The sequence below is a fragment of the Oncorhynchus keta genome, chromosome 5 (assembly GCF_023373465.1).
Source record: "Oncorhynchus keta strain PuntledgeMale-10-30-2019 chromosome 5, Oket_V2, whole genome shotgun sequence".
Classification (NCBI taxonomy): Eukaryota; Metazoa; Chordata; class Actinopteri; order Salmoniformes; family Salmonidae; genus Oncorhynchus; species Oncorhynchus keta.
In genome coordinates, this window is record NC_068425.1 from 24,500,180 (window position 1) to 24,512,045 (window position 11,866).

At 44.1% G+C, this 11,866-nt stretch overlaps 1 protein-coding gene and 1 long non-coding RNA gene across 5 annotated transcripts in view; one reads left to right on the forward strand and one right to left on the reverse strand.

Annotated features, from left to right (window-relative positions):
• The window catches only part of LOC118378071 (potassium voltage-gated channel subfamily H member 6-like), a 68,341-nt gene extending 56,968 nt beyond the window's left edge, over positions 1 to 11,373 (reverse strand). The window contains exons 1-7 of one of the 4 annotated variants that reach the window (XM_052519194.1): positions 10,682 to 11,373; positions 7,188 to 7,418; positions 5,366 to 5,479; positions 5,072 to 5,175; positions 4,518 to 4,857; positions 4,370 to 4,420; positions 3,440 to 3,654 (exon numbers count right to left, since the gene is read on the reverse strand). In XM_052519194.1, coding sequence (XP_052375154.1) covers positions 3,440 to 3,654; positions 4,370 to 4,420; positions 4,518 to 4,857; positions 5,072 to 5,175; positions 5,366 to 5,479; positions 7,188 to 7,418; positions 10,682 to 10,757 — 1,131 coding nt within the window. In that variant the 5' untranslated portion in view covers positions 10,758 to 11,373. Of the gene's footprint in view, positions 1 to 3,439; positions 3,655 to 4,369; positions 4,421 to 4,517; positions 4,858 to 5,071; positions 5,176 to 5,326; positions 5,480 to 7,187; positions 7,419 to 7,854; positions 8,071 to 10,681 lie in introns of those variants that run through there. The other 3 variants (XM_052519193.1, XM_052519196.1, XM_052519195.1) reach the window with 3 other exon arrangements.
• On the forward strand, positions 3,509 to 6,813 carry LOC127930079 (uncharacterized). The gene is made up of 2 exons (XR_008136665.1): positions 3,509 to 3,652; positions 6,642 to 6,813. It is a non-coding gene; the product is annotated as an uncharacterized LOC127930079 (long non-coding RNA).
• Positions 11,374 to 11,866: the final 493 nt, after the last annotated feature.

The window sequence follows — 11,866 nt, forward strand, 5'->3', positions numbered from 1 at the left end:
GCACACTCTTATCATTCTCTCAACCAGCTTTACCTGGAATGCTTTTACAACCGTCTTGAAGGAGTTCCCACATGTGTGACATCTGTGGCATTGTGTTGTGTGACAAAACTGCACATTTGAGTGGGCTTTTATTGTCCCCAGCACAAGCTTCTTGATATGCCACACCTGTCAGGTAGATGGGTCATATTTGAACAGGAGAAATCCTCACTATCAGGGATGTAAAAAAAAATGTGCACAACATTTTAGAGAAATAAGCTTTTTGTGGGTATGGAACATTTCTGGGATCTTTTATTTCAGCTCATTAAATATGGGACCAACACTTTACATGTTGCGTTGATATTTTTGTTTCGTGTACATTATCTCTAAAACACTTAGTTTTTAGAAAGAAATAGTTTAAATCGTCAAATATCAGTTGGAAAGGTACAAGGTTGGGGTAAATTCCATTTCTAATTCCAGTCAATTCAGGAATTCTCTGAAATTTCAATTCTCTTCAATGCTTTTCAAGGAGGACAAATTGGAATTGAAACGTGGTTTACTTTCTGAATTGACTGGAATTGAAATGGATTTGACCCCAAACCTGGGAAGGCAACATAATTAGCCTGTAGAAATCCAGTCTGTTTGTGCTAACATTTCACTCCTTTCCACTCCATGTCCTGCCAAACATGATGACTTTTCCAGTCTAATTATCTTCTAGAAGTGTGAACTTGTTGGTGAGGGTGAATAAAAAACAAACACCACAGCTCACATAATTTGAGAGTACATGTGTGTGGTATTTACAGTGATCAGCAGCTGAGGACTCTACCAGGAGCAGGTTTGGAGGAAGTGGAGAGGGGGGCATCTATTGGCCCGATCAATTTTTCCATTGGTAGGAACTAGAGGCACGCCAAATTGCCTCCCATGTGCACCCAGTGAGCAAGACAGGTGTAACATGTGTTGTTTGAAGGAGACCAAGGCGGAGCGTAATTTGTGGTCATCATATTTATTTAAATGAGAACCAGCAACAAAATAACAAAGTGAAACCAAAACCGTACCGTTCCGTAGGCTACAAGAGCTGTACAAAAACAAGATACCACAACATAGGTGGGAAAAAGGCTACCTAAGTATGATTCCCAATCATAGACAACGAGACAGCTGCCTCTGATTGGGAAGCACACTCGGCCAAACACAAAGAAATACAAAACATAGAACGCCCACCCCACATCACACCCTGACCTCACCAAATAGAGAAATAAAACAGCTCTCTAAGGTCAGGGAGTGACAACAGGGAGCATTGACACGGCAACCTAAAGAGCTCACCTCTCACTCAGAGAAATGCTAACATTAGCAGCAAGTCCAACTGCCCATTCACAGTCAATCAACTCAATTCTGATTATATAAACCCCCGTTATAACACTCAAATGTACTGTCATAAGACATGTATGTTCACCTGACACACACACATCTAGTAATACCACAAAAATCCCTAATATTGAGTCCCATTATTCCACTTGTAGTGGACAAGTGAAGTCAGGGCAGCCAGGGTTAGTGTGTGGGTTCATCTGGCTGGTGGCCACTCTGACTGTCCCACCACAGACATGTGGGTCAGTGTGCTACGCAGTGGTGTTGTGGGGCCATCTCACTGCGTTAGTGTTTCCATGGCATTACAGGTCATGACAATGTACTCAAACTTAATGTGATGACATGTGGGTGTGAGAAGTTCTTCTGCTGGCACAGATGTCACACTATGGAAGGTGGGATCTTTCTTTCACACATACAAACTGTCTTTTCCCCATTCTCCCTCTTTCATATACATGCAGAGAGACAAGAGCATATAGTACAGTAGTGATGCTAAGTAACATCTCCATACATGTAGCCAACAAAATGTTCATACAGGAGATAATATCCTCTTACACACTACATGACAAAAAGTATGTGGACACCTGCTCGTCGAACATCTCATTCCAAAATCATTAGCATTAATAGGGAGTTGGTCCCCCCTTTCCTGCCTAAACTGCCTCCACTCTTCTGAGAAGGCTTTCCACTAGATGTTGGAACATTGCTGCGGGGACTTGCTTCCATTCAGCCACAAGAGCAATAGGGAGGTCGGGCGCTGATGTTGGGCTGTTAGGCCTAGCTCGCAGTCACCGTTCCAATTCATCCCAAAGGTGTTTGATGGGGTTGCATTGGGGCAGGTAGCGTTCTCCTGGCATCCACCAAATCCAGATTTGTCTGTCTGACTGATAGTGAAGTGTGATGCATCACTCCAGAGAACGCGTTTCCACTGCTCCAGAGTCCAATGGCAGCAAGCTTCACACCACTCCAGCCAACACTTGACACTGCGCATGGTGATCTGGCCAGTACAGTACTGTAATACATACCATTTACGTAGCAGATGCTTTTAACCGAAGTGGCAACAGTGAATCATTATATTTTCCTAAGTGACCCCAGTGGAAATCGAACACACAACTCTGGTCTTGCTAGTGCCATGCTCTTATGAACTGCCATGAATGATTCATGTAATGACATCAATCCAGGCTTTGTCAGGCTTGGATTCTCCATGCCAAAAGGTTTTTCCCCAGGTGCATGATCAATGAGTACATTTACTGTGATGTCGATGAGAACCAATGGCCAAATGCTCAAGACAGGCTTGATGCAAACGAATTATGTTTCTTTCATTTGATTACAGTACACCTATGTTGTAATTATATCTGAACAATACAGATATTTTTTTCATCAATTGTGAAAGGTCACACATGGGATAGAAATGATAGAAATTTGATGTTCAGTCAATTTCAAAAGATAGTGCATTTTCTAATGTGAAAACAGTACTGTAGTATATTGTATTCAAAGGGCATTTTGAAACATGTATCTATTGGATTAACTAGCTGTTAAAATAACTACATTGAGAAGATATTAATATGTTGTGTTTTGATGATTAAATAAATGTTCATATGGTATTTGACAGTACATTTATATGTTGGATGAATGGTTGGGTGGTGAAAGATGCATTCAAACTAAATAAATGCACAATAACACGTTTTATGAGACTTGCCGCGTTACAAGTGTTAACAGTTTGGAGTTTTGTATTAAGAAAATTCACCACATACTTTTGAAAATAGCACCAGTGACTGAAAAAAAGTTCATTTTATATACTGTATATCATTCCTGTTTGTGTGTTTGTGTGTGTGTGTGTGTGGATGCATGTGAAAACTCTTGAGTGACATGCAGCTGCTTCTTCAGCAGAAAGCTTGCAACACAGGAAGTCAGACCGAAGAGATGTAATCCACCACTTCTCAAAAACCCAACGTTCCTTTTACACAACATCCTGTGTACACAATATCGCACATACCGTTCTGAAAAAACTCACTTTAAAAATCCCTTAATATTAGCAGAATACAGGTTGAGTCAGGCAATCACATGGTTGTGTGATATGAGTGCTAGTGAGGACCATGTGTCTCACCTGTGTGACATGTGTGACCTTCTCTGTGACGTCTCGGTGGCGGTCCTTTACTTTGCTGGGAGCGATGATCTCGATCTCAGTGGGCGAGGGCGGTCGCAAGAGGTCGGAGGCGAAACTGAGTGTGAGGGGGTTACGAGTGCTGGTCCTGCGAGTGCTGGTCCTGCGTCGCATCAGGTCCGAGTCTGAGGTGGAGCTCAGAGTACCGGTCTTCAGGTCTGCACACAACAACACTCATCTCTCATTACTGTGTCTCTATCTACTTTCAACGACTAGTTTACATATTATATTATCATTCAAATCCTTTATTTAAACTGCAAGTAACACATTCAGAACAAAAAATATAATGTGTTATAATGCAATTTCCATTCCTCTAGGTGAGAAACATCTTGGTTTATACTGAGCAAAGCATCTAAGTGAGAAAGATACAGAGAAAGTGTATTATCTATTTCACTTGTTTTGGCAATGTAAACATATGTTTCTCATGCCAATAAAGCCAATTAAATTGATAGAGTAATGAAATGAGAGGGAGTGTGTTAATGCATTGGGGGGATGGATGTATTCCTCTACATTATTTCCCTGGGGTAGATGGGAAGTCCACAGCCCTACACTCCATAGCCCATAGTATTAGCTGTTTGATGAGTAAAGGATGGCCTCTGAGTGACTGGGACTCCTATAGACCTGGCACACACACACACACACACACACACACACACACACACACACACACACACACACACACACACACACACACACACACACACACACACACACACACACACACACACACACACACACACACACACACACACACACACACACACACACACACACACTATAGGTTAGAGACATTGATTAGTGACCCTGCTGCTGCACATGCTCAGTGCTTGAGGAATGGGAGTGAGGATTCGCATTTTCTAGAGAACAGAATACCTCCAACAGGCCCAGGTAGCTTTGGCTTGGTTTGTTTGGATTCAGATGGAACTGTAAGAGGAGACAGCCACATTTCTTCCTGTCAGAAGGGGTACAAAAATGGCAACAGACTACACTTATGTCTGGGTACACACACACACGAACTCACTGCTGTAGGAGCGTGGGTCTCCTGGTCGGCCCGACTCGGCCCTCATGCTGTCGAGGTCATCCAGGGAGGAAGCTCTGCGGAGGCTGCCGACAGTCTCTCTGGAGCGGCTCCGGGGCAGGACCGTCCTGGGGAAGGCTGCACTGGAGAAGGGGCTGCTGGGGAGGAAGGGCACGCTGGGTTGCAGCCGCTCTGACAATAGGGACAGCAGTTTGGGGGAGTAGTGGCTTGCAGGCTGGGAGGACTCGTGGTCCTGCTCTATCAGCGCCTCTGTCTCAGACTGCATGCAGCTCTCCTTGGACGGGATACGGAACTCTTTCAGAGGGATCTCTTCACTGTTGGGCTGAATTAGGGAAGGAAGAAGAGGACAACCATAGGTTAAATATTGTACTAGATTTCTACTTACTGCTAAATGTATGTGACTGAAGCTATATTCATTACAAAACATAAGAGATACAGGAACTGAGATAATCAAGATATCTTATATGTAAGGTCATATTTCGATGAGTACTGTGTGTATAGAACTGTGTGTGTATGGGAGTCTCTGGCCACCTTACCTGTAGGCAGTCCACCACCACCCCCTCAAACTGGTCTTTGGCGAGGGAAGACCGACGCATTGCACGTACCAACGGCAGTCTCAACTTCAGCCTGCGACTCTGCCCTGAGAAACCAGAGAGTACTTATACATACACTTTACATAAATACACCTACAGTACCAGTCACATTCTGTATGTTATAACACAGCTACATTCAACATGGCATCAACAGGTTGATGCAGACAGACAGTATCACACACACACTTCCACACTGACCTGCCCATACCCAACCCTGGGCCACCCTCTGTCTCAGACCTGGTTTCTTGAGGGAGGGGTCAATAATTTCCTGGAAGTTGAGGATGAACATGATGACCTGTCCCTCCACTTTCTTCACAGGAACAACATCAATCAGACAGGGCCTGCAGGTCCCTGCAGGGGGTAGAGACATAATATTATAAAGCTGCTAATGGCCATCCGAACCTGGGCTCAAAGGTGACTAAGTAGACTTCAGGACAGCTCAAGTAACTATAAATATTGTTTAATCTTATCTGACTGTGCTTTCTTTAACACTGAACACATTTAGACTCAGTCTCAGGTTTCATGGTTGGTGGGCTGTTACTGCCATCTCATTTCAGTTTTATGTGGAGAGGCCTTTCAAACAGCAGTACAGTCTTGTAGTTTCTTTCCATGACTGGATGTTTTCCCAGGGTATTTGAGACCCTCCTTTCTGTTTAAGTGAAGCCAGGGTAGGGGCTGTCAACATGTCCTAGCATAGGAGAAACGGATAGAGAATAAGACCAATCAAAATGTAGACAGACTGTAGGAAGAGGGGAGGGAGAGAGCGTGGCGAGAGGGAGAGCTAGAGAAAGAGAAAATGAAAAGTGGATCGATGATGGCTAGAAGACCGGTGACTTGGACCACCAAGCACCACCCGAACAAGGAGAGGACCCGACTTTGGCGGAAGTTGTGACAAAGCTGCTCTATCCATACTGCATGATTGGAAAAGTCATTTAATGTAGAGCTAAATGGAAAATAAATAAAGGTATAAAAAGTAACAGAAAGTAACGATATAAACGGGTACTTTGGGGGGGTTGAACTGGTACAGAACTGTATTTTACTGGTCGGAACAGTGAAACGAAAAAATTATATATGGTTCTGTTCAGAACAAAACGGTCAGAAAATAATTTAGGTTAAAACCCTCGGTCTTGTGTACATGTACAAGAGACAAAACACAGGAGCATACAAGTATTTTTTATTTTTTTAATAAAACAAAATCACAAAAGTACTGGGCCTTTACTTGTCCTGTATTAGCGGACCTATGTAGCCTTCCGTAGCACGGGCAAAAAATAAATAATCTGCACCCCCAACCCAAACTACTTAGTGCAGCTATGCACAGGATGGGAATGGGGAGTGGGGATGTCATGCCCTGATCTGTTTCACCTGTCTTTGTGATTGTCTCCACCCACCTCCAGGTGTCACCCGTCTTCCCAATTATTCCCAGGGTATATATTCTTGTGTTCTCTGTTTGTCTTGTCAAGTCAACCAACAAGTTTTTCTGTGCTCTTGCTTTTTCTTGTCTCTGTTTTTCTAGTCCTCCTGGTTTTGACCTTATGCCTGCCCTGACACTGAGCCCTCCTGCCTGACCATTCAGCCTGCCTGCCTCCCTGTACCGTTTGGAACTCTGACCTGGTTCTGAACTTTTACCTGTCCTCGACCTGCCTCTTGCCTGCCCTTTGTTGTTTAATAAATATCAGAGACTTGAACCATCTGCCTCCTGTGTCTGCATCTGGGTCTTGCCCTGTGTTGTTATAGGGGATGAATAAACATGTTGCAGGTGAGGTAAGCAGGCCCAGACAGCTCCACCATGTCCACTCCCCAGACAGATAAATTAGTAGAAGAGAGTTCACTGAGTCTGCAGCAGCTGGCTCCACATACTGTAACACTGCATCATACAGTAGCATTATATAAAAGTGAGAGGGAGACAGCCATGGCACTTGGAGGGACCAAAATATTCTGTATGTGACCTTTACAGCACTCCCCACTATAAAGAAGGGGAGTAATGTTGTCACTTTGACTCTCTTGCGCTTTCCATCTCTTTCTCTCTGAATCTCAGTCTAACCCTCCACCTTCTCCTTACCTTCTTTGTTGTAGTAGAGGATCTCCACCTTGCGCTCCTCTGACCCTAGCAGGGCCTGTGCCAGCTGTGTCAAGGCAGTCTTCATGGTGCCAGGCCCCACCAAGAACTGGCAGGTGCAGGGTTGCTGCATGATCTCTGCCCGCGAGAAGCCAAACATCTGGCAGAAGCCCTCGTTACAGTAGATAATGCCACAGTTCTTCATCTGAGCGTTGGCTATCAGGAACTTACGATCTGGGAGGAAACCAAGGGGAGAGTCAGAGCAGATATGAAAATGTACGATTATGGTGGGAATGTGGTTACAGTACAATTATAATTGAAGGCTTATTACATCAAATGCAATATGCAAAATCAGACAATCAAAGTTTATCAAACTTCAGAAACATTCAGTTATCATAATCAGGTGATGATCATTTCAAGGAGAAGTCTCTCAATCAGATCCAATTCAAGTCTGGACTGTGTTCATTTCAGTATCGCATTCAACTAACCACATTCACCTCAACATCAAGTTGAAATTGGAGTAATCAAGTCTGTCCCTCTGCGGCACAAATCATATCAGTGCAATGATTCAAGATGGCCCCAGAGGGACTAATACGGAGCAGCTGGACTCAGCAATGACAGTCCGCAATCAAGATTATAATATACTGCAATAGGTTTCAGCCGTCCTTACCTAGGTTCATGAGTGTGGCTATTGTCTCCAGCGCTAATGACAATTGCCTTCGAAGTCACATCAGCTACACTGATATTGTCGTACAGCGTGATATTCAAACAGTATAGTTTATGTTGAAAAGCTGCTCAAACATCTGTGCCTCTGACTCTGTCTCTCCTCCTCTTTTTATCCCCTCGTGAAACTAAGTTGCACAACTCTCATTCTTCCCCATTTAAACAAATATGAGGAGAGCGATTTGGAGCTTCACTCAGAAAACGCAGAACCCCTTCCCCCTCCTTGCTCCTCTGTGTAGAGTAAATAGGTGAGGCCGTTTGGTGGAAAGTACACCCTATCCTAAGTCATTATCAATGCCTCAGAACACAGACACCCAGACTCAGATTGTTGCTAAGCAGCAGTGGTCTGGTACACGCATCACCCGGCAGGGTGCTTACGCACGCACACAGAGATAAGGAAGACATCAGTTTGATGGGACTTATCGGTCTGTCTCTGAGGACCCCTCTGCAGAGAGCTTTGAAAATCCCAGAGTAAGACAATTAATTCCGAAATGTCACATGCCAGCACAGCAAATTAAACAAGCTGAAATCGTTTAACATGAAATTGAGGTGAAAAGCGGAACATTGCATCTTCTCTCTTTAATGTGGAGAAGGTTATTTTGAGCTGTACCCCTGTGGTCAACAGACTGCCTTCACACTGTGACTGAAGAACACTGACAGTGACAGGCACAGTAGTCACAGTCAGACTTACAGTAGCATAGAGATAGGCCACTACTGAGCTAGGTTATAGGCCTCTACTGAGCTAGGTTATAGGCCACTACTGAGCTAGGTTATAGGCCTCTACTGAGCTAGGTTATAGGCCACTACTGATCTAGGTTATAGGCCTCTACTGAGCTAGGTTATAGGCCACTACTGAGCTAGGTTATAGGCCACTACTGAGCTAGGTTATAGGCCACTACTGAGCTAGGTTATAGGCCACTACTGAGCTAGGTTATAGGCCTCTACTGAGCTAGGTTATAGGCCACTACTGAGCTAGGTTATAGGCCTCTACTGAGCTAGGTTATAGGCCACTACTGAGCTAGGTTATAGGCCACTACTGAGCTAGGTTATAGGCCACTACTGAGCTAGGTTATAGGACACTACTGAGCTAGGTTATAGGCCTCTAGTGAGCTAGGTTATAGGCCTCTACTGAGCTAGGTTATAGGCCTCTACTGAGCTAGGTTATAGGCCACTACTGAGCTAGGTTATAGGCCTCTACTGAGCTAGGTTATAGGCCACTACTGAGCTATGTTATAGGCCACTACTGAGCTAGGTTATAGGCCACTACTGAGCTAGGTTATAGGCCACTACTGAGCAGCTTATAGGCCTCTACTGAGCTAGGTTATAGGCCACTACTGAGCGAGGTTATAGGCCTCTACTGAGCTAGGTTATAGGCCACTACTGAGCTAGGTTATAGGCCACTACTGAGCAGCTTATAGGCCACTACTGAGCTAGGTTATAGGCCACTACTGAGCTAGGTTATAGGCCACTACTGAGCTAGGTTATAGGCCTCTACTGAGCTAGGTTATAGGCCTCTACTGAGCTAGGTTATAGGCCTCTACTGAGCTAGGTTATAGGCCTCTACTGAGCTAGGTTATAGGCCACTACTGAGCTAGGTTATAGGCCTCTACTGAGCTAGGTTATAGGCCTCTACTGAGCTAGGTTATAGGCCTCTACTGAGCTAGGTCATAGGCCACTACTGAGCTAGGTTATAGGCCACTACTGAGCTAGGTTATAGGCCACTACTGAGCTAGGTTATAGGCCTCTACTGTAATTGAAGTTCAGTGCTAATCAGAGCCATTCCTCTTTTTTTAAACAACTGGATTTCTTCTTTGCTGAATGGATCAATAATGTTTTATTTGAGTGGGTTGCAAAGAAATTGTGGGGCAGTTTCTGAGTGCGCAACAGTCAACTACGATACCATTTAATTCAAGACAAAAGCATGAAAACGAAGAGGCACTGTGGGTGTAAAGCGTGCTGTGATGAGCCGCATAAGGTCCTGTTCAAGAAGGATATCACTCAGTTATATGCACTAACAGAGTGTGTAGTAGTGGTTAGTGGTCACATGCAAACTCTGTAAAGCAAAGACATTATGTACAGTTTCTATCAGGATCCAGTGGTCTGACCAGTTTAAGAACGGAGAACATGTTAACTCATGCAATATAATCTAGTGCAGCATGTGAATTCATGCAACATGTGGAAAACATAGGCAGGTGCAAAGACATACTAAACACACAAACCTATAGTATTAACATGACAATTTGGCATATTCAGCACATGCATACGGATATAACCTAAATTTGAACTGTAAATCAAATGTTGAGATAGGACGAGTATCGCCAGAGGGTCTTGGACATTTACAGGGCAATGCAGTAACACCTGTTCCATGCCATTAACGCCCAGGCCATAGTACAGGGGTTACACCAACAGACAGGCGGGCGGGCGGGCAGACGGACAGACGGACAGACAGACAGTCAGATGGGCAGGCAGGCAGGCAGGCAGGCAGACAGACTTAAACTGAAGCATCTGCTTGATTACAGAAACAGCCATGTAGCACTCATATTAGGATCAATAGAAACTGGGGTGGGGGGGGCACAAGAGACCACTAGACAAATGCATTTGTCTTTACATTTTATTACACTTTGCATGGTTGAAAGGTTACATGGAAAAGGCATTCACTTTCATTTCTAACCAGTCTAATTGTTTGTTGTTGGGATTATACAGTTATAACAGCTTGCTCATGGTCACATTATGTTGTTACTTTTTCAGTCATAATGTAAAGTGGGTCCACTTACTTTGTCCATCGAATTTCCGGATAATGGTGTCCAGATAAGTGTTCTGGAGGGCTACATGACCGCGTCTCACAGGCATTTTGACGCAGAAAGATGAGACTTCTCCGATGCATGAACCTCCAGAGTTTTAAATAAATCAAATTAAAGACGAAGTAGAGAAATACTTTGTGCAAAAATGGCCTCCTATACAGGCGGGTGCAAAAAGTCGAATTCAATATGCGATAGCTGGTGAGCAAAGCGACAAGGAAATGTCACAAGGCAGGAGCGGCGAGGACCAGTTGCTAGGGTGATACAAAAAAAGGCGCTCGCTCCACAGGAGAAAGAACTGGAAGCCGGGTTTTGCTTGCGGTACACAGGGAAGTGTAAAAACGGTATTTCCTAAGTCAAAAAGGTTTCACTTTGCCTACAAAATAATAAACAGGCTCTACAATTAGTCTAGCCTTGCCAGTCGTTATCATCTAATGAAGAGGAGAAAAACCAACACCGCCCTCCCCGTCAACAATATAAAAGAGAAGTGAAAGAAAATGGGTAAATCGAAGTCTTAACCGCTACGTTTCATCCGGACAGTAGAAGAAGCTACTATTTGGTGAATCTCGGATGCCCTCCCCATTTGACAGGGTTGACCAAGCACTGCGCGGGGCAGGGGGAGTCATCATCCCACCAGACGCGCCTGCCACTTTTTGACAGTGAGCAGAGACACCCTCATCAACTGCTTCACTGCACATCACAAGTCTCTATGCTCAAAATAGCCCCACCCCCCTCTCTCTTTGGCCTCTGTAAAGCTCCTCAACTCGTTTCTCAAGACAGAATTTTGCTGACTGTGTTTTCAAACATCTCTTACACTAAAAGGGCATTATCATAATTTTCACAATTTCACAGTTTTATTACAATGTCACAGGGTGGAAATATATATAAAACACAGAGAAATCACGTTTTTCTCTACACTGGGCCTTTAATTTAAAAAAGACAAACGAGATCACAATTGTGGGAATCAGCATCCCCTCATAAACAGCCACTGAACCAACTTGGTGAATAACAGCCCATTGATATGTCATGTGACAAGAGGCAGATAAGAAAAGATACAGATAAAGGAGAGAAACCTTAACATGGGCTGGAAGGTGTCATCAACACATCAAGTAGAATGCCTCATGCCTCAACTCATCCTGTCAAACCATTGGTACAAATTCT